At 41.3% G+C, this 23506-nt stretch overlaps 1 protein-coding gene across 1 annotated transcript in view; it reads left to right on the top strand.

The window, feature by feature from the left end:
- SPAG16 (sperm associated antigen 16) overlaps positions 1–23506 on the top strand; it is a 372211-nt gene that overhangs the window by 210876 nt on the left and 137829 nt on the right. The window contains exon 13 of the mRNA XM_005486882.4: positions 8130–8256. Within this exon, the coding sequence (XP_005486939.2) occupies positions 8130–8256 (127 nt within the window). The remainder of the gene's footprint in view (positions 1–8129; positions 8257–23506) is intronic.

Raw genomic sequence — 23506 nt, 5'->3', positions numbered from 1 at the left:
AATAATGAGCAGATTCATTATTCATGTTTCAAGCCAATAAAAAAGGAGATAGATTATTGGCAAAGTTTTCACGCCTTCTAATGAAAGCCTAAGTAGAATATTATTAATTCAATAACTTCGGCTTTCCACTCACAAAAACATATAAAGCTATTGTCAATCATATTTAGTATTCTCAATTTTTATCAAAATAGATCCTGAGTTTGGGTAGTATTGGACTCAATCAAGCACCAAAATGTAATTGATTATATTTCTTTTTTGCCTATTTGTGCCAGAGAGTTCTAACCAACCATGGCACAGGGAGAGTATTTGCTCTGTAAAGCTCACCCTACCACCATCCATGTGCACTTGATACAGAAACATGGTAAAAAATAAGGTTTTTAATATTTCCCAGGCTGGCATCATGCAGCCAGCCCCATGTCCAACACCACAGCAAGCAGTGGTGGCCTCAAAACTCTGTGGTTTTTTTTGTCTGAGAGTATTTTTAAGCTCAGTGCTGCATCTTGGTCTCTGTCCGGTAAAGGAAATTTCCACACGCTCAATAAACACACAGCTTCTACTTCAATACACACAGTAGAGCTCTGCCAGAAAAATAAATACAGTGTTATAATTGGCTACTTTTCCAGTAATACATAGTGTGTTACATAAATTACCAGGAATTGAGGCAAATAAGCACTTCAATCCCAAAGGTAAGGCGTGAAGTTTTGCAGCCTTTTTCTCCTGCATTCACAGCACTCTCTTTCAAGGACTGTGATTATTTGGCTGTTATCTAATTTCACTGCAGAATAGAAATCTGACTGGAGCCTTGCTTTCTGCTGGTTAATTATAAATTTATTAGGGGAATTTTGCCAAATGTCCCTCACTATTAGACCTCACTGAATCTGAAGTTCAAGCTATCAGACTTCATTCAACGTAATGCATTGCCCTCTTTTTCTGTTCTGCATGTGGCTTTTTGTATTTTTTTGTTCCCAGGTACATTCAATTTTCCCTTTCTGTGTATTATTTGCCAAAGAGGCTCTTTCAAGTTATAGAAATGGGACGAAGTCGTTTTTAGAACAGCAAAATATGTAAGGAGGCAAGGTCCCTGGAGATGAAATGAATTTCCAACACAATAAAATAGCTTTCCTGTCCTGTTTGGGTGTTGCTGTTGACAGATATCTTGTTAACAGCACACAAATGAGGGAGCACCAAGGAATGGGAGGGTGTGGAGTGGGAAGGCAGGGATTAGACAAGATTTTGGTCCCCTCCCTGCTGTGGGAAGGCTTTAACCCTCTGGAGGTGCTTGCAAGAGTGAGCCCCAAAGTGTGTGGGGCTGGGCTGGGAGCACGAGGTGTGCTCAATGATACCCACATTTAAGGACCATCATGTTCAGACACTGCCCTTCAGCCTTCTCTTGGAGTTTTGCTAAAAGTGGGGGCTCCCAATAAGTGTGAGACAAATTTGGAGCAGACTGGAAGGTACCTGGAGGTGTAGGTGCGTCCTGTGTGAGCACAAAGCCCAGGGTGTTCTTCTACCAGCAGGGCCAGGAGAGGGTTGAGACTGCAATTAACTCTTGAAGCAGGTGGAATTTCTTCATTTACTAAATCCTGGTGGCTTTTACTGCAGTTTTCAGCAGGAGCTGCAGCAGAGCTGGTGAGAGTTGAGTCTTTACAAACTGGTGTTAAAGGAAAGCTGCCGTGCTCAGTTCAGCTCCTGAAAAGGGAGGGCAAAAGAGCCTTGCTTGATCTCAGAGAGGAAATCTGCACTCTCAAAAATAAACTGCTGCAGGTTTTCAAAACTTACCAAGCAAGTCAAAAATGTAACTATTGACATTGACTTATGTCCTGTCAGTGGAAGGACACAATTTGATCCAGTTCAGAGGCTCTGTGTGTTAACAGTACAACTGTTCATAAGGAGGTCTGAGGAAAGGATGTTACAGGATTTTACAGCAGACTTAGAAATGTGCTGAGTCAGAGGAGGAATGCTTGTTTATATGCCTAAAAGACACTAATGAAACATATGTATCATGTCTGGGGTTCTTTCTTCCTTGGCTAAGCCTTCCTGGCTGGGAAACTTTGCTTTTGGTAGAAAGAGGAAGACAAGGACAGAGGAAGGGGGAGAATCACACCCTTGCACTTACCAGTGAAGTCCATCCCCCTTCAGAGATCAGTTTCCTTTTACATGCTCAATTTCCTGTGCACCAGAGCAAAGTGTGAGCTGTCAGGCTCCTGTGGTGACAGAGCTGGATCTCATCCTGCTCCTCTTGCCATCAGTGGCAGAGCTTGTGCTGCTTCCAGCAGGACTGGGACAGCTCACAGTGCCTCTGTGGTTCAGCCCCTGATGGGTTTAATAGTGAATCCTGCTTCTGCTCAATGTGAACCTAAAAAGTGCAAAAATTAAAATTATCTGACACCAGATTTCACCAGATTTCACCAGATTTCACCAGATTGAGAAACTTGTGAGTAGCACTGCAAACTGATCCTTGCCAGGGAATGCCTGACTTGGAGCTTTGTTTAAATCAGGGGATTGCTCCTCGTTTTGCAGAGCACTCTGATTGCAGAGATTATAACATTCCACAGGTGCTAAATATGAAAATAAAGTACACAGAGAAGGTTTAAATTTGTATTTTATTTATAAATGTTTCTAAATACTGGAGGAGAAAGGTTTGCATTGTCACAGAAGCTGCACTAATGTCTCCTTTAGCACTGCATTTTCCAAGTGTCAAACGCTGGTTTGAGAGAGAGCACAAATGAATGTTCACAATTGGAAGAGAGTTCCATTTTCTTCAGTAGAAGTAATAATCAAACAAAGTGTTTCATATTGACAGCATCATACTTTCATGTATTTTTTCAGAGACAAATGTACTTTCTAGAGTAAGTGTCCTCACATGTCAATGTCTCAGAAAATGTGTTACATTTAGTGAAATAATGGGTCAAAAAAAAAAATCACTGTCATAAATGATGGCAGGCACTTTTTACTGAAATACTGGTAGTTTTACTTTCTTGACATGAATAATTGGATGTGTCATATGTGAAGCTACCTAGAAATAAAATAGAGGTCATAAAATGTAAAGACATGATAGGATGCATTTATAACAGCATAAACCAAACTGGCATTTTAATGTCTTAAGCCAGCCCATTTGCTATCCTTAGCCATGGATCTTGGCTGGGAAAGTTCTATGCCAAATGTAAACAAATTTTGGAGATAGAGCCATACTATGAGAAAGTGATAGGGTTAGGTTTTATTGAAAAGATTCTCCTTTTGACTGTTCCAGTTACAGCCCAATAGGAGCACTGGAGGCTGGTTGTGGTGTGTCTTTACAAATCTTCCTCAGAAATGCTGTGTCCACCTTCACAGCTGGAGACTTTCTGGTGTAACTTGCCCTGAAAATTGTGATTGCAGCTCACACAGAAGAATGTTTCTCAATGGACATGAGAGAGAGTTTAGCTTAGTGTTTGCTCTATTTGAGACAGCAGTTTTGGGAAAAGATAGTACAGTTTGGGACTTCCTGTTTGGGAATTCATTATTTCCTGAATTCCTCTGAAGGCTTGAAAAAAGGTGTGTGGGAGAGGCACTGACTCCAAAAAACAAGCTCAAAATCTCATTAATTTTGATTGGCTGTATAGGTAGTTTTAATTACCATGCTTGAACTGAGGCTCAATATGGCACAGAAATAAAATAAGTAATGGTGACTACCTAAGTACTCACTGAAATGGTATCGCTCTCCACTCCCCCAATTCTTCCAAATACAGCTAAACATAGAAACTTAAAAAAAAAAAAAAAAAAAAAAAAAAAAAGCCAAGAAACAGGGAAAAAAATCCTAATTCTGTAGGAATGACAGCATGCATGTATGGGGTGTTTTTTTGAGACACTAAAGTAGCAGAAGAGTTGGCCATGTGTTGTGCGCCTCGTGGCTGTGGTTTGCTACATGGCTGGCAGTCAGGGCAGGCTGGGCATTGCTTTGTTCTTCCTGAGTTTTACTGGGAAACTATGCAGGGCACGAAGAGTCTACCCACTGCCTGTCTTCCCTTTCAATTACTGCACAGTCTCTGGAATATCTGACTGGTGCATTTTGGCTGTTTTACATTTGTGCAGAGCCTGGGAATATTCACTGAAGTCTTATGTAAGTGAAAATCTTTCATATCTTCTGTTTTCAATGCAGTTTTACTGAAAGCCCTTTGGAATTTGAATGAACCATTCTGGAATGTGATTTTCAAAAGAGAAGTCTCTAGAAATGAAATCTTCCCAATGTGTTGAGTTAATTATATCAATATTGGTATGGTTAATTGAAGCCAACATTCCTGGCACAGATGTGCTTCTGTATTAGTATCTGTCCATGTTTTTTTGAAACTCTTAAAAAATATCCAAACCTGGTGAGGTAGAATGAGGGCTGATTTATTGATGGACATTATTATCTCACCTGGATTTAAGGGAGAGGAATTGGCTGCAGAGAAAAAGAAAACATTGAACATAATTAGTCCTGTACTAACACAGGGGAAGGATGAAGGTTGGAGTGGTGTCTGAGTGATGTTTTAGCATGCAATCTGCAAAATACTAAACTACTGAGCAGCATTTATCTCATGACATCATTTATTGGGAACCTCTTGAGGCATCAAGATTTGTGCAAGTGTTTAACCTTCTGTTCACACATGATCTCCTCTGCCTTGTGAACAAGGGTGTTCAGAGGTTGTGAGGCTTATATCCATGAGGCTCTGTGTTCACAATGAGAAAAATACCCAGTGCAAGTAGCTACAGGTTTATTTTAAAGTAGATAAATTTGTGCCATTGGATAGAAACATGAGCTTCCATGAAAAAACACAACAGATTTATTCTAATGTAGATAAACTATTGGATAGAAACATGAGCTTCCATGAAAAAAAACACTACAGGTTTATTCTAAAGTAGATAAACTTGTGCCATTGAATAGAAACATGAACTTCCATGAAAAAACACCGCAGGTTTATTCTAAAGTAGATAAACTTTTTCCATTGGATAGAAACATGAGCTTCCAGGAAAAAATGGGGTGGTGCTCTACCCTTCATATCAACTTCTCTTTTTTTGTGGAAAAAGAACATCTAGATAAATTGTTGCCCTTTCTGACCAGAAGATAGCTGGTACAAGACAATCTTGCTGAAATTATGTCTCAGCTGGACTGAAAGATGAATTTATTTTATGTAGCACTGGGGAAAGGTTCTCAGAAATATTCAGTCAGTCGGTTATCAGAGTGGTAAATGAGATCTCGAGAGCCAGAGCTCATCAGAGTGCAGTGATAGGGAAGTGGGAAGGTGAGAGGCTGCATCAGGGCTGGGTGTTTGCGTTCCTGATGGAAAAGTGCAAATCATTTCCTTCCCTTCTGCTGCTGTCATGGTCCATCACATCACCAGTCCATTTTCACCTTGCTAAGGGATTCTGAATGGGCCTTCCTGCTTTGGCACCTAATTAATCTTTCACAAGCCTGTTCTTGCAGCCTGTCTGCCTGGGACAGTCCAGATCTTACATCAGTGCCTGACAAAATATCTTTTTTTTCCTTTAACTTCTTCCCTTTCCTGTATTCTTTCATCCCAAGCCCAATCAAGCAGGTTGAAGTTGTTATTCTTCTCCAGCCTTTGAGGAGAGCATAGACACACCTTGTTATTACAGGAAAATTGGAAGTAGTTCCCTTGCTTCTAATGGAACCACTCTCACACTGTGGTATGGAAAGCTGTCTATGTTTTCAAAAATGCAGAGTGCCCACAAAAAAAAAAAAATGCAGCAGGATTTCCCTTGTCAGAAACTGTTCAGCAGCTCAGAGCCTTTACATTGGAACATGCAAGCTGGAAATGGTTGGGCACCTTTAAAAAATGGCATTCCTAGGCACAAATAAAAGAGATCTGGATGGAAAAGGCGTGTTTGTGGTGTAAAACATTGCCATGAGACTGTGAAACAAAAGAATTATTTTACTGAAGTTATTTTACTGTCGTATATCAAGAGATCATGAATATCAGATACCTTGTGCACCGAGTTCTAACAGCCAAGCACTTTATGTCTAGTTTAAAATGAGTCCTTGTGACAAAATAATACATGTAGTCTATATAACAGATAACACTGGGTGATATAATGTATTATCTATAATAGAAAAACATAGATTCTGTAAAATGATACCAGTGGAATCTAATATTTCTTTGAAATCTATTTCCTGGATAATATTTCTCCTCAGAAGCTACTTATTTCCCTTCTGCTCTGCCTTTTTGGGACAGGCTTGGTGTTCAGCACAGGATATCATTCCAGAGTGGCAAATGGAAAAGCACGAAACGGATCAGAGGAGTCCCTGGGTTAGATCAGAGCTCAGGGCAGTGTCCATCCCAGCCTTGCAGCTCTCCTTGCAGCCCCTCACTGCAGACCCTGCTCTCCTGCACTGGTGGTACAGAACTGGCAAGAGCTCTGAAAGCCTTCTGGGGACACACAGGCAGGGAAAAAAAAAGGCAGAAAAATCACATCTTTAATTCCCCCCTGCTGACAGCTTCCTTAATAAATATTGTAAGAAATTTCTCTGTTAGGAGCCACCCAGTAATCTAATTTGCAAGCCTCAGTGATATATTCAGCAGCCAGCTCCAGGGAGGTGTGTTTCTACTGTCAGAATCACATGAGCGGGGAATAAAATTCTGAGCTCTTGCTGAAAGCTGCAGTAATTTATGATGAGTTGTTGGCTTTTATTTTTTCATACTATTTTTGACTCAGCTGAACAAAGAGGATAGAGCTGCTACTGAGTTTACATTGATTAGTTTTTTCTACACTATGCTCCCCTACCTGTGTGTTTTCACAGGATATAACAATACAAATACTGCACATTTAAGTTTTACATATATCTGAAGAAATCACAGAGTGACGCCCTTGTTTAATAATGAGTGATGGATCCTGGATTATTTCAATCATCCCCCCTCTTGACACTCTCCTGAAGGTTTAACACCTTTTCCAGTCTGCTGAGTTTAAGTAATCCCAGATTTGTCTGTCACCTCCTGTGTTGTCTGGATGGGGCATCCTTGGGCTCTTCCTTCTCTTCTCCTCACCTCCAGTGTAAGGAATGTTCTGCTCTGGTGTGTACACAGAAGGCAAAGCAAAACCCAAAAAGCTTTCCTGGGATTACAGCTGTACAGCTAAGGTCAGGCTGTTGGTGAGAGAGCTGATTCTCCACAGCAGTGTCATCGTGGTTGTGTCCACAATGTTTCCTGCAATGGGAAAAGCTTCTTGTCTGGGGTTCCATCTGTATCAGGTCCATCCCCTCAGCTGAGAAGGACCAACAGTGTTGTCCCAGAAATCAACTCATTCAAAGAAAACAAAGCAAGGAGGTGAGAAAGGCAGCCCAAAAGCTCTAGGGTGTTACTGCTCAGCTGGGAGAAGGTGCAGTGACTGGGTGTCTTCAGCCTTGAAAGAACTTTCAGAACCACTTCACAGGTAATTCCATCTGAGCTGTTAGGTCATGATGAACACCTCAATTCTTGGGGTGCACCTCTGTTCCCTCACCTTTGCTTTAAGAACTTGGAGCTTACAGTGGCCACTGCAATGGTTCATCCATAGCCACAGACTTCTCCTTCAGGGAAAAGGGGTTTGGGGTGTCCACAGGGACAAGACTTTCCCCTCAGTAAAGAGCTCCCAGGCACCACTTGCTTTCTCTAAGCCTTTCTCTTTCTAACTTGAGAGGAAAAGCAGGTTGCCAGCACTCACTGGCTTTCTTCAAGAGTGCCTGTGTGTGTCCAATAGATCTCTCAGACCCTTTGAAAAAAAGGAATTTCATGTCTATAAAAAAGGAAACTGTGCTGTCTCCATCCTACGTTTTCATCCACATTCCCTTTCAATTCTGCATCAACAAGGTTTTTTGAGGATCCACCCAGGGAACACAAAGTCATGCTTTCATTGTTCCTCCTTAGGATTCAATCTTTTCAAACCCACTTCCCATTTCTTTATGCCTTCCTTCTCCAGCCTTCCTTACTGGGAAGCAAACACCAATGGGTTGGGGTTTGTAACTGTCTCTGTGATGCAGTGTTTGGGTGAGGAATCATTGTCAGTGTTCATTTTTCCAGAGATGCACAAGATGTGTTCTGCATTGACCTAAAGCTGTCTGTTGATGATATTACCCTGAGTGGAGGGTGCTGCATTCCTGTTTTCTTCTCTTGCAGTGAGAGGTGCAGGTACACCCTGCGTGGCCACAAGGGCTCAGTCAACAGCATCGAGTTCCTGCCCTTCTCCAGCACCGTTGTCACCAGCTCTGCTGACAAGACTTTGTCTCTCTGGGATGTCAGAAAGGTAGGCAGGCTTTGCCTTGGTCTTCCCTGAATTCAGGATCTAGTGATGTGTGTGACATGAGAAAAATAAAACCTAGTGTGAAATCAAAATAGAAAGTGAGGGCAATGTGCCAGTGAAATAGTCACTAATATACTTGTTATCACCAAAAATGTCGCCATGTAACTCTTCCTCTAGAAGGAATCTGCCTCTCCTCCTCCAGAACTCTGCTGATTCCTTATGGAACATGCATTATTTTCTCCATATTATATCACTGCAGGTAGTGAGAGAAACTCTGCATCTCCTCCTTTTTTCTTCTCTACCTTCTTTCTTTGGAATGGGTAAAAATGGATTGGGTACACTGGAGAGTGTATTTGTCCCTGCTGCTTTGCAAACCAAATATGCAAATCCTGTTCAAGTAGAACATGAGAACAAGGCAAAAGGAATTTTTTTCCTCTTTCATCAGAAAAATCTAATAATTATTGCTGTTTCTGTGGTATGGAACAACTTTTGAAGTTCTCAGATTAATTCTTCAGTTGATGTTATAGCCACTCAGTGTAAAGGTACAAGATTCCAGCCTCAAATGCAGAAGGTTGTATTCATGGAAGGGATTTGAGAGGGAGCAGGCAGAGCTGTTGCTGTGGATTAAATGGTGTTGTCATCAGAGCTATACAAACACGGGGTAGGAAAAACTACCATGGAAATGACACTGGAATACTTGAGATGCTCATTTCTATTTATGGATTATAGAAACAGACTGAATAGAAGGTCATTTAATAATAATAATAATAATAATAATCCTGGTCAGAAAGCACAATGAGTTAAAATGAAACTAGTCAGGACTCATTATTCCTAAATGCATTGGTTTGTAGGAATATTTGATATCCAAATATGAATAATTCAAAAAGAGGAAAAAAAATATTGCAATACAAACAAAAGTGAAATGCTTAATGGAAAAATAGATTTCTGCTTTGTTTTGTTTTCAATAAATCCTGCAAGGAACTTTATCTTGCAAATATCTCAGTAATCTCCTGCTTGTAGCAAATTAACAGAGTCATCAAGGAGTTTTCCTTTGACAAACATAAGGAAAAAGCCTCTATATTTGCTCACCAATATTGTTTTTCAGCTTCGGGTAATTTAGCTAAGATAGGAAAGGCTTTTGTGAAAAGGAAATGCTGTATATGGCATTTTGTGGTGTATTTATGCTGTTTAATTTTTTCCATGTCCAGTGGGAAATCTTGCAGGTTTAGGATAAATGCTCACAGTGAAACCTCACTTGAGGTGGTAAAACCCCTGTCAAGATGCCACCTCCCTCTAAATGCTGAATGATATTAAATGTTCCCTCCAGAAAGAAGATGAATTATTTTGTCCCATTAATTGGGAATAGAGTATTTTCTCATCTCTGTGAGCTCAATTAGCATTAAGGAGTACGTTTAAGATACTTTTAATGAAACATGAAAACCACACTCGGGTTTGTTTGCTCATAAATCAGATTCCTATTGCTAATCACATCTTGCTCTCCCATCATTAAGTGGAGTCAGCTCTTTATTATTAAAGATAATGGATGCAGAGAACTGTAAGTCAGAGCAGTGTAAGCTGAATGGACAATGAGCTCTGGATTTGGGGCAGGATGGAACATAAATCTTTAATTACTAAGATACTAAAGCCTGCAGACTTTGGAAATGCAGGGTGGTACTTTTCCTCTTTTTCGTTTTTTTTTTCCTGGATAACAAAATAAGATCCATCCAGTGGTTTAAAAAAAAAAAATCTTCATCACATTGACTCTAATTTTAAACCTAAGGGCTATGTTGCCTATAGGAAAGTGAGAACAGAGGAAGATGAATTGCACTTGTGGCTCTTTCCAAATACTGAGGGAGAATTACAGCTTTGGTATTGGATTTGGGCAGCAACCACGCTTGTGCTGTGCCAGACAGGCAGGAGATCAGATGTGGAGACCCAGGCTGCAGTTCTCTGGTGGGGATTTCTTGCCAGAGAAGCTGATGGCTCTGGTGCCAAGATAAGCTGCAGAATTTATTCCTCCTGGTGCCAGTTTCATAGAAAGACAAGCGTGGTCTGGCTTTTCACCAGAACAATTCCTCGCTGACACATCAGGGAAAGCATCTCCACTCATGAATTGCTAAGTGTATCCAGTGATGAATGGGAGAGGTGCAGAAGAGCCCCTGACCTCCCCTGAGTCCAAGGTCCCTGCCTGGATTAATTCCTGCCACTCCTCTGCATCTCCCGCTGCCTTAGGAGCCATTTCTTGGGATTGCTCACCTTTGTCCCGACACCATTTGAGCCAAGCTTGAACTTCAGCTCTTTTTTCAGACAGATGAGATACCAAATATTTATACACTTAAATAATTAAATAGAAGGGAAGAAAAAAAAACCCTCATTTTTCATTCTCCTTTCATTTTCACACATTTGAAACTTATTGATTTAGTAACTATCTCATGTGCTTTCTGATTTTTGAAATGTCAGGTTTTATAACTGGATATTTCAATTTTGAAAACATTGTGGAGAGACTGTCGTTTAAAAGGCAGCTTTCAGTAGTAATGCCCTTAGGAATGTGTCCAATGAGGATTTGGGAAGAATTCTGTGTGTCCTTAGCAGGAGAGATGCCCATTTACATCAGTGGCACTGTTCCTGGCAACAAAGTTCAGCACACACAGAGCTCTGTAAAAAGTCACACTCATACAATGCTTTATTTCTATTCCATTTTGTGAAATAACAAGCATTTGAGATATTATTTGATAATTCGTGTCCATTTTGGTCTCCACTGCTCACTGTTACTCAAGTTTAATATTTTAATTATCCAAGATATATTTCTTTATGCAGTGCAGCTCAGTGGTTTAAGATGAGACCTGGTTTATCTGCATTCTGTTTGCAGAAAATTGCTGCATAACACAAATAAAAGGATCCCATTCCCACCCCACTATCAAACTAATACCTCTGATACTCAGGGAGGAAGACATCAAGGATGTCAACTTTTTTCTATTTGGGTCAAAGATGACTAAGGCAGCACAGCGACCAGATGCCAGTTCTGGCTCTGCACATCAAATAGTGTCCTTGTCAGTAATTTGTGGGCTGAACAGTAGAACCAAAAGTTAGAAGCTGCAAGGTAGTGTGGTCATTGATGAATAATGCAGGCACAAATGTCATAGGAAAAAGAAAAAAAGAAAAAAAAAAAAACAAACCAGAATGAAATTGCCCAAAAATCGTGCCTGAACAGCAGCAAGAATTTCCCAGTAAAAACCCAGCTCTGGCCATTTTCCTCCTCAGAGGCTCCTGCAGTTTTCCCTTCTGGGAATGCAGGCAGAGCCTCCTTTGGGCTCCTGCAGGGATATCTGTGCATGGCTGTGGAGAAACTTTGAGCCCCTGGGAATGATTGCTGAGTTGGTGCACCACACTTCATCCAGCAGGGCAGCCTGGGGCTCTGGGGCTGCACAACACCCACAGGAATTCATTGGGAAGGAGTAGTCAGGGCAAAGAGCAGGAGGCTGCTGGGGGCTTCTCTAGGGTAATACTCTAAAATAAAAGAACTTCTTAGACACAGCCCTTCTTAGAGCAGTAGTTAATAAATTGCAGCTTCTGTGCTCCAGTGTCTGCTTACCATGGTGTGCTAATGGCTCTTGAGCATTGGCTGAGTTTGATTGAATTCCCACACAATTAGCTCTGTGGGAAACAGCAGGGAAACCCAAATGAATGTCCCACCTGGGAGGGCAAGCAGCAGCACTCAGCTACCCCAGCAGCAGGTTCTGAGGAGTATCACAGTCCAGCTCCTGCTCTGTTCATCCTTGGCTTTGCATTTTGCCCCACAGAGGTCCCACAATCTGTGTAGAGTGAGCCCCAAGAATCTGGGAGTGGTCATTTGCATTTTTTCCTTTGTAAAAGGGCTCTGGCTGAAGGCACGTGGGTCATTTGAGGACAGTGGCCATTTCTAAGGGCTTTTCACTCTGTGTCCTACCAGAGAATAAATAAATCCATGCACAGGGCAGTTTCTGAACCTCAGTTGGCTGAGGTTTCCAGCTGTGCTGCAGCATTTTAATGATGAGCACTTGGCTGCCTGTGTGTTTCATATGGATGTGGAATAATTACAAGGATGCTGATCTAAGCTGCAGCCTTGCAATTTTCTCTTTCACAATACTGCCCATCCCCTCCCATCCTGGGATGTCTTTGGCCTGGGACATCCTTGCTGGGGTTCCTGTGGCAGCTCAAAGCTGGTTAGCTTTTGGTTAAACTGGGAAATTGTTCCAAACTTATAATTTCTTTAGATAACCTTTTAAATTTATTTTCTTCTAATTAAATGATCTTTTAGACCACTTACTTTCCAGTGTTTATTTTATCACTATTTAGTAATTTCTAAATTAGTAATTCCCTTACATATCCTATTTTAGTTTTTTCTCTTCCAGTGCAATATAAATTAGTTTGTAGATGTTTTGCTTTTCCATATGGATTTTGTCAGAACATTTTTGTCAGTAGACTTAAAGCACATGGGAACACCCAGATCTTTTTAGGGATTGTGCCCATCTGTGGTGGGAGGTTCTTTGCCTGTGTCCCTTTGAAATGGTCATTCACAAGGCAAACTCGGGAAAAGTGAATTTAAGGATCAAGTGTATGAGAGAAGCATTAAGCAGGCAAAACGGAGTGATTTTGAAAAGCAATCTGGTTGTCTTTATAATTTTTAGCCTATTTCAGTTGATTTATCCCCAAGTAAACACCTTAGACACAAAATTATCAGTCAGAATCTCCTCAGAGTATTGGATTTGTCAGTTTTATTTGAACCCTTTTGAACTCCTGAGGAATGAATTCATGAGCTGAGTGGATAGACAGGATGGGTCATTTAAAAAACCTTTGACAGGCAGTTTAAGGTCCAAATCAATCCTCTTCAAAAGTAGGTCAAAGATTGAAGTTGTCAGTGTTGGAGACAAAGAGCTCTTCCATGCAAACTCCAAATCTCCCAGTGCAATTGAATTATGCTGCTGTAAATAAGGGATGTGCAAGGATAAGTCCAGTTCCTGGCATGAAGTGTAACAAATTCTGTGTTCCTCATTCTGTGCATTTGTAAATAATGGGTTCATATTTTAAAATTCCCTGTCTTCACATGAAAAGGAATTTGAGTCACAGTGAAATATGAAATCAAGAACAAATAGTTATGAATATGGATTATGTTTGCTCCCAGAAGTAGTATCACAAAAGACAAAAGTAAAACTTGAAAAGGTTTATGTTAAATCTGTTTGGGATGCTTTCCTAGAGACTTAGTGCCAGTTTTTTAAAAACCAGAAGTATGGCTGAGGAAAAAAATAAAAATTTCTTTCTAATAATGAAAAACAATTGGGGAAAAAAAAGCTTGATTTGGTCAATGTATTTCTTAAAAATGCTACATTTTGACTTTATTTCATAACAACTTCAGCAAAAAAGGCAGATTGCAATAAAATATTTCCAATAATGAACATATAAATGCCAGTTGGATCAGTTGACCCAGATACAAGCAAGAAAATATCCAATATTCTGGATTTGCTGTGAGGTTTTTTTTCTTTTTGGGAGGCAGGAAAACCACTGCCCTTCAAATTTTGTGTGGCTGCTGTCCCCAGCATCACCCTCACACTGGAACTATGTCTTTCCCTTGGACCAATTCCTTCTATTGTCTTTTCTTCCAAATCAAACCATTCAATCAACAGTTTAACAAACTATAATCAGCTGATCCCACAGGCTTTTTTCCCTGTTAAACTAGGTTTAAACCAGGCTAAACCTTTTAGAATCAGAGAGGTTGTTCTGCAGAGCTCAACAGCTGGACTTGATGATCTTAAGGGTCCTTTCCAACCAAAGTGATTCTGTGATTCTAAAACTCCAGGTGAATTAGTGGCCCTTAAAAGGTTATAATTGTTTAATTAAGCTGTTCCTGTTCACTGATATGCCCGGTTCTGTCCAGTGGATGTCTGAGTCCCGTTGCCAGTGGGAATTCAGTCCATTAATGAGTTGTCTTTGTCTGCCTTTGTGCCAAAACACAGAAAAGCTGCATTTTTAATTTCAAAGGGAAGTCTTTGAGAGGACAAGACAGTTCTGCGTGTTAAAGCTTAAATCTCCAGGTTGGCTTGCAGTTCATGTGAAATGTATAAATGGCAGTGAGGTTAAAGTAACACTTTGCATCATGACATTCACAGTCATTTAAGCTGCTGCTGGAGAATCACAGGATCTGCTGATCCAGCTCCTGGCCCTGCACAGCACCCTCCCCAGCAATCCCACCCTGTCCCTGAGAGCATTATCCAAATGCTCTTTGAGCTCTGGCAGCCCTGAGGCTGTGACCATTCTCTGGTGAACCACTTCCCAGAGCCCCAGGATCCTCTGCAGCCAGATGCTTTCCTTCCTGTGCAGTCATGGTTTCCCCAGGGGCTCTGCAGGAGTTTCCTCCAAAGTCTGCACCCTCCAGAGCTTCTTGCAGTGCGGCCCAGCCTGGCTCTGACTTAGTGTCAAAGACTTGGTGTCAAGACTTGGTGTCTTGGAGCAAGTGTTGGCTCCTTCTCACATGCCTGCCTTTCCCAGGGTGGGGGCAGCCCTGTGATCCATCCCTAGCAAGGTATAGCAGTGCCTGTCCTGCAATCCCTGTTTGCTGCCCTGCTCCCAAAGCTCCCAGCACATGGATTGCCTCCATTGCTGCAGCCCTGCTGGGCTCAGGGCCTTCTAGCAAAGCTTCTGCTGTGGCTCAAGGCTGCCTCTCATCCCTGTGCTGCTTTTCTCTGCCCAGGATGGGTGATGGGTGATGATGGATGGTGGGTGATGGGTTGTGGTGGTGTTCACAGGGGTCTCAGGATGAGGGAAGAGATGAGGATCTGACTCCATGTTTCAGAAGGCTGATTTATTATTTATGGTACATATTATATTAAAACTATACTAAAAGAAAAGAAGAAAGGATTTCATCAGAAGGCTGGCTAAGAATAGAAAAGGAATGATAGCAAAGGCTTGTGACTGACCAGAGAGTCCGAGCCAGCTGACTGTGATTGGCCGTTAATTAGAAACAACCACATGAGACCAATCCCAGATGCACCTGTTGCATTCCACAGCAGCAGATAATCATTGGTTACATTTTGTTCCTGACGCCTCTCGGCTTCTCAGGAGAAAAATCCCAGCAAAAGGATTTTTCATAATATATGTCTGTGACAATGGGTGATGGGTGGTGAGTGATGGGTGAGGTTGCACTGGCAGCTCCCTGCACTGCTGGGTTGCAAACTTGCAAGGGCAGGCAGAAAGAGGTACTGGAGGGAAGGGGGGCATTAATTCACCCCCCATTGAGGCAGATTTCATCTGTTGCTGCTAATCTTTGAATATTAGTAGTAATTAGAGAGCTATAAATAGATAAATGTAACATATTGGAAGTCTGGCCATGGGTTCCAGTAAGCACTGTGTGGCTCCTGGCAAGGGGTCTGGGGAGCGTGGGGTGAAATGAGAATGAGGGAAATGAAGTGAGGGAAGCAGGTTGTGCTCCTGCCTGGGCAGAGTGAAGATTGACCTGAATGTGAACTTCTTACCAGCTGCCTGTGTCCGTCCATAATATGTGGGCAGGATATATTGCAGGAAGAATGAGTTTGATTTCTATGTGGCCAATGTCACTTTGAAACAAAATGGGAGTAAAGTTCTTTCAAAGGCTTTGGGAAAGGCCTGGCTGCAGAATAACATTTGCATTGACTTCTTGGTCCTAAACATCTAATTAAATTATTGATTATGAAGCTGGCTGCTTTCTTAATAGTTCCTAATGTAACAATTAAACCAAAGTAAGTAATTAAAAATGAAAAGATTGGTCCACAAGTACAATCTTCAAAAGGTCATTTTCAACTTAATTGCTTTTTTGAAACAGGCAGGAATAAAACAAATGAGTCATTAGCAAAAAAGCAATTTGGTGTGTGCATGTGTGTAATAATGTGTCTACCGGATGACCAGTGACCACGCAATACCGAAATTAATTTAAAATAATGGCTAAATTTACTTAGTTGATATTGTATTAACAAGTCTCTTCCAGACCAGGCCTCTGGTGTGTGAGGTGCAGTAGGAGATATAGAACTGTAGCATGTTTCTGCTCTGGACAGCTGAGAGCCCCAGGCAGAAGCCAGAAACTTCAGCCAAAGAGCACAGAATTTCACTGGAACTATTATGTTATTGTTTAATGTCATAAACAATGCTTTGTACTACACTGAGCATTTATTTTTTTAATTATTATTTTTTTATAGGCATGAGAAGGAAGGGTTTATAGATGCCAGTCAGATTGGTCCATGGATTTTTACAGGTGGGGAAGGTGGCAGGGAGGGGAGCATAAAGATGTTTCCAGAAAAAATTCCAGAAGACCACTTAACACAGTTGGATAGTGATTGTTGTGCTGGCTGCAGATGGATTCTGCTTCAATGGACCTGCTCCAAACCAAATCTTTTTCTGGATGAGGCAGTGGTGGAGGGGTAGAGGGAGGGAATTCCTGTGCAGCTCAGGCGGTGAGAGAACTAGATAAATCTGTTAGTCAGTGAAGTTAAATGCTATGGTGACTGTGGCTACACAGTCTCAAAAAGATCTATTAAAACCCAAACAAACTCCAAACCTCACAAATCAATTTCTTTTCTTCTAACAATAACATGAAGTAATACATTTTCAATGATTAGGTTTTCAGTTTGGTAAAAAACTGGATCAAAATATTGGTGATGACTTGATCTGTTTATGTAGATTACTCCCTTTTAAGTGCTAGTGGATACATTTATTCCCATTCTGGCTCCCTACAACCTCAGGGAATGGCTGCTTTGGACTTCAAGTCCTTTCATAAGAGTAACCAGATATTGCCTGGGAAATGGCTTGAACTGAGAAGCAGGCAGACCTTTGGGATGACATCAGCTATGTTGCATTCAGACAAATGCGTTTCAGACCGTGTAAGGTATTTGCATAAAAATATTTTCTTATTGCCTCAAGAAAGCTTAAGTGGTCAATTTGATCCTGTGCAGAATAGCTGAGGGCCCTGGTTTTGCAGGAAAAGCTGTAGGCTGCCCACTTGGTTTTGGGTAGAACACTCCATGGAGCACTGATGGATGGTGAAGGTTTGCAGTGGGAATTCACACTTCAAACGTTGCCCAAAGGATGGAATTTTGGTGGTGCACTTTTGATGCAATTTTAATGTATGAGAGCTGCCAGGCACTCAGGGGTGTGAAACAGTTCTGTGCTCTGACACCCTGAAGGCAGCAGCACGGGCAGGTGCTGTTCACATGCTGTAGTCCAAGGCCAAAATGCAGCCCTTTGACTACAGCTGAATTCCTCTGCCACATTTAGAAGCATGATTGGTACTGAGGATGTTTTGTGCTAAGAGGCAGCGGGGTTGGTCTATTGCAATAGATGTGGAACTTAGGAGTTGGTTCTTGGCTTCTTCACAGCCCCAGGGATTTGCATGTGAGTGCTAGGCCATCACCACATTCCTTCACCTCTCTTCCATCTCCCCTTGCACCCCTGGGCTGCAGGGTTGGGCATTGTGGCCACATTTCTCTTCACAGAGAAAAGCAAGGCACAACTTCCCAAGGATTTTCTGGGGTTCACATTCTCTGAACCTCAGAGAAAGAAAAAACAATTCTTACCTCATTTACTGCTCCTGTGTTTTGGAACAAGTGGAATGCACTGTAGAAGATTGTTTACCTGAAGGCAATTGATGATTGGATTCTGGTGTGAGTGTTTTGATTCATTTGCCAATTGAATACATGTGTGTGTGTTGGGACTGCCAGCTGACAGCCACGAGATTCTGGACAGTTGAGTTGGGTTGAGTGCTTGTGCAGTTTCAGTTTAGATGTAGTGTAATATAAATAAAGATATTAATTAGCCTTCTGATATCATGGAGTCAGATGCATCATTCCTCCCAGACATCAGGGTTGCCCTGCAGTTTACAATAAAGCATGAGAAAAGCACAATCAAAAAGTAAGAGTCTTGCCCTATCAGTGTGCTGTACTGTTGTCATCCTATTGCAGGAGTTCCATACTGTTGTGTCCTATCACAAAAGTTCCATACCTTCTTGGTGTTTCTCCTGAGCTGCTCCTCAGAGCACTGACTCTTTCTTCTTCACAAAGCAGCCCCTGACCCCAGCTCCCTCTCACCCAGCCACCCCACTCTTTTATGGCATCTTCTTCTCATCTGTGGCCTGGTAAAGTCAGGCCTGTTCCTAACCTTTGAAAATTGGCCCAGCTGCAACTCCCTAGAGGTAAGATTCCTTTCTACACTGTCTTACATTCTATCCCACTACATTGTACCAACAACCTACAGATCACAGAATATGCTGAGTTGGAAGGGACCTCCAAGGAGCATCTAGGTGCTTCAATTGATATTCTATAATACAACATACTCAGTTCTCTCTTGCTGGGATCTTTTTCTCCACTCGTGTTTTTAGGTTGTTCTGTAGAATGAATTGATTTGATAGAGGTGAGAGACAGAGCTGATTGCTAAAATGGTGGAGGTGGGATGAAGACTATGACAGACCTCCTGAGAAGGAGCTTCAGGTGTTGAACAGTGTCAGTGTGGATTGGAAGACATTGTTATGAGCTGCTGGAGAGGACACCCAACAAGTAGCATTTGTATTGTACAGTTGTATTTAAAAGTGCTCCAGGAGACAATCCTGGTGGGATTTCACATCTGCCATAGAAATGGGAGCACGTGTCCATTTGCTGCCTTGCAGATGAGGTGGTGTCATGGCACTGGAATTGTGAGATTGTTAGAACCAGAAGTGACTCTGTGGAGAATTGTCCTTTCTGGTAACCTGAGCACCCTGAGTGTCCCTCACTCAGCAGCAGAGAATCCACTGCTAATTGCATGTGAAATTAATGTGAGGCAGTGGAAAGACATCTGTCTCCATCACTGGGCCCATCTGGAATTTCCCATCAAGGAGACAGTGTTCCAGTCACAGGTGTGACTTGCTGTGTCATTGCAGTTGACAGCCAGGTTTTCTTGCACTGTGACATTTGCCAGGCTCTTCAGCTGACGACAGGCTTGTCCTCTGAGTGCCCAGGGATTGCTCACAGAATTTCCTCTGCCTGTTTTCTCCTCCTCTGTATACTGGCATCTCCTTTATTTTCTTGGAATAATTAGACATACCTCAAAGGCACACATTTATCAAGGCAGTCAGCATGCAATTGCTCATCCCTGCCATAAATCCCAGTGTCCCACACCATCCCATGACAAATCCAACTGTGAGTGCATTAATCCCCTCATAAATGTTATGTTTGGATGTTTTGTGTCCTGCTTTCCTGGCAGGCTGAGGTCTGGGAGCTTCTTTTCAGGAGAGCAGTCCCAAAGCCCCTCTTGATTGCAGGGTGATTTCAGACCTGGAGCAGAAAAACCATCTTCAGCAGCAGCACCATTGTCTCTCAAGTTCAGATTTCTGGCAGTGGTTCACTGTGGCACTACTGAAATTAATTGTTTCAGGACTCAGAGTGTCCTGGCACCAACAAAGGAGGAATGAGGCACTGCCAAAAAGGTACCACCAATTGATCCCCTGGGAACTGGCAGTTCCCACTCTGCTCAGTGTGGTTGTCAGGACAGAAAGGATTTACCAGTAAAGACTGGGTTTACAGTTTATTTAGCTTCTCATTTTCTCTGAAAATAAATATGTGATTATGGCTTTCCTGTTTTCCCTCTTCTGTGGCTCAAGCCCAGCTTCTGTGCCTCCAAGGGGGTTTCAGGCCAGAGTTTTGCAAATGATAGTATTTTACATGCCAGTCCCTTACTCAGCTGATTGTTTCTTTCCCCTCAGAAAATGTTTTATAGAGAAGCAATAATCTTTCAGAAATGAGACATCACACTCAGATTGGAAGCACTGGGACAAAGGTGGTAGGCAAGAAGCAGAATTCAGCAATTCAAACCTTTGTCTGTGATCTTCCCATGCTGGTGACAATAGTCCAGCATCAATGGGCCAATTCTGCACTGTGAACAAACACAGGAAAGGAGGTTACTCAGTGCTGGATATTGAAATAACTGTGCCAAGGCCTACTTTTGATTTAAATCTTACCTGGTTTTATGACATTCATGCAAAAGCAACAAAGAGTTGCTTGAGCAAAAAGTTATGGAAGTGCAGGAATGGTCAGGACCATTCCTGTCCAAATGGACAAAATTTGGACAAAATTTTGTGTGCCAAAGCTGTCCCACTTTCAGTTCCATCCAGTGGTGCCATGCAGCTGGTTTTACTTATTGAGATGGAAAGTTGAAACTCACTGCATTAGGAAATGCAGGTAGAATTTATTTGACCCAGTTAAAGTGCAAATAAGTGTCAGTTGTAATTTTATGGTGTAATTGGAGTTTATAAAAAGGTTCATAGGAAATGGGATTGGCAATGCAAGATGCTCTGAGGGGGAAAAAGTGAAGCAGTTTGATTCTGGGAGAAAATGTGTAACATATTTGAATAATTTTGGTTTAGGGGCTGATTTTTTGATGAAATTGGGTCCCTCTATAACCTTTCTTTTCCTAATCTAGAAAATGGAGTTTGAAAGAACTGCTATGAACTTGCAGAGTATTCTTTTTTTCTTTATTTAAATCCAAAATATTTGGAGGAAAATGCACATATTGCTTTTAATTTAGACCCTGGTGTTTCCAGTGGAGGATGACTTCCTGTACAGTAGAGTAAGACAGCTGCCACACACCTGTAAAAGTGTGTGTTTATGAGGATGGGGCTGCACACCTTTTCTAGATTTATTTTCTACCCCAGAAACGCTTATGAGTAGTCAAGAGTAAATTTTTGTGTTAAATCTAAAACAATGAAGGCATTACTTGGCATTGACGACAACTGAGAAGGCAGTAAATTGTGTGTATTGGTGTAATGTTCAAAATTGGGCTGGGTTTGTGGTGACAGCCCCCATCTGCTGTCTGACTTACCACTTTTGAGAGTTTGGTTATTAAACAAATTAATGGAGCAATTTACATTTCTTACTCACTCAGCATTAGCAAGTGGATTGCATTCCCTAATTAGCATGTAAGGAAATGGATAATAAAGCTTTTCCCAAAAAATATGCATTGCCAGTTCTCACACCTTACTCTAAATTTTCTCATTTTTTAACCTGCCAAAATGAAATAAATGTCTGCTGGGGGTATGAAAAAAGTAATTATTTCTTCTTTAACTTCCTCTTAATTAACTTTTAATGTATGCTGTTACTCAGGGATCATTCCTTGATACTAAATGTGTCTGAAACAGAAAAGACAGATTTAAATGATTTAGATAAACATCTGCTGAACACCGGGGCATAAAATTACAGATTCAGAAAAGCAGTGGCTTTCTGCCAGCTTTCACAGCAAAAAAAAAAAAAAAGCCACAAAAAATTGTTTTCCATTTCTGTAAATCTTCTTCCCTTGTGTATGTGAGCTTAGAGGAATTTATCAATTCATTGGGTACAGGTAACATGGATTGCAAATGGTGCTTTTATCTATGTATCTATATCTGTCTATATCTATATATGCACATGTATATATATATGTACATATATATATATGCACAAATATATATATATATATATATAAAATACAAACTTCCTCAATAACACCAAATTGCTCTATAAGCATTACCAAAGTAGCAGAGATTTTGATAGAGGACATCTCATCTTTCTGGTATAAAAGTCAATGCCTTGACTTGTTCTGGAGCAGCACTCTTTTCCTTAATTTAAGACTAGGAAAGAGTTCCATAGTTTCTGCCTACCTGACTAAATAAAGTTAATCCATACTGGTGTTAAATAACTCTGTTTAGATAAATTGGTTCTGTCTTTGGCAATTTAGAACAATCTTCATAAGTAATGTGCAGTAAGAGGGTATTAAAATAATTGCCTGCTATTTATTTTCAGCAATATTCAACTTCAGAAATGGCATAATAAAAAGAAATATTTCGTGGCAATCTCAAGATTTCCAATAGTTGAATCAATACAGTAAACACAGTATAGTTTTCCAAATAATTACAGAGGCTAATAATATGTTAGAGACCTAAACACAAAATCACTCTTAGCATGGTTAGAATATTATCTGATGAAAGAGAATTTAATCATAAGAACTGATTGATCCAATTATTTCTGTGGAAACATCTTTATTTTGCAGGCTTCTCTAACATGCTGGGTAGCATCCCAGTGGGAATTTTCTCCATCCCCAAGGGGGAGCAGGGAGGGCTCAGTGCAGATGCCCAGGAAGGATTCCTGAGTGGGCAGAGCTCGGAGCTCAGGGTGTGCAGTGCCTGGCAAAGGAGCTGCTCTGCTGCCAAGGGCCTGGGCAGCCCAGGGATGTCTGATGGAGCTGCTTCTGTCCACAGTTTCATCCTAGAATAGATGGAGAAATAGCACTTGGATCCCATCTCTTGTATCAGGATGTGTGGAATGGGTCACTCAGCTCCTGTACCCTCCATGAGCTGTGTCCTGCTGTCTGCAAGAATGGGATCATTGGGATTAGCAGGAAAAGTCAAGAGGTTGAAAACTTTCTGTGTATCACTTCCTGCAGGAAACCTCTGTTCTGCAGAACCAGACTGTAGTGTCTACAGAATTTGGGATATTCCCCTTTGACAAATTGGATCTATTTTTTAGTTTCTAACAATATACTTAAACCTTAACTTAGTAACATTTTAGAACAGGAAGTTGCTTTGATTCAGTTAGCCTAAACTTTATAAAAGGTGTTTTTCAGCACTGCTGATATTATTTTCCAAATTCATGTCAGCTGTGTTATTTAAACTGACCTATTCCTTGACCAGGTTTATTGTTAGAAGAGGTCTATTTCCCACTTTGTCAATTCCTGCTGACAGCACTTCTGTTAATAACAGGATGCAAATTAGATGATGAGAGAAAGCATAAATGTGAGTACCATCAGGGCTGGCTGCTCAGCACTGTTCCCAGCTCTGATTCCTTCTGGCTGCACCCATGGTGGCCCTTCAACAATCCTGCCCTGATGAGAAGTGTCCCACAAGTGAGGAGTGTCCCATTCCATGCTGGGATTTTTCCTTATTGCATGGATCCTACTGTGCCAAACCCCACATAATGCCATGACCAAAAGCAGGCAGAGTGATCTAAGTGATGACTTCAGGACAATATAAATCAGGTAGACCTTGTTCCATCCTCTGTCAGTGTTACTGTCCCATTTTTGAGGATGGAACAAGGGGAAGATGTCAGTGTAGAGTAGATAGACCATGTTATACTTCCCTCCCAGATAACTGTGGATGGTGTAGGTTAAGAGAGAGAAAGATGATAGAAAGATAAAATCAAGGATAAATGAAAAATAAGTAGTAAGAGAGATCGATGTGAAAGCAGAGTAAGCA

The sequence above is a fragment of the Zonotrichia albicollis genome, chromosome 10 (assembly GCF_047830755.1).
Source record: "Zonotrichia albicollis isolate bZonAlb1 chromosome 10, bZonAlb1.hap1, whole genome shotgun sequence".
Classification (NCBI taxonomy): Eukaryota; Metazoa; Chordata; class Aves; order Passeriformes; family Passerellidae; genus Zonotrichia; species Zonotrichia albicollis.
This window is presented reverse-complemented; position numbering and strand designations above follow the sequence as displayed.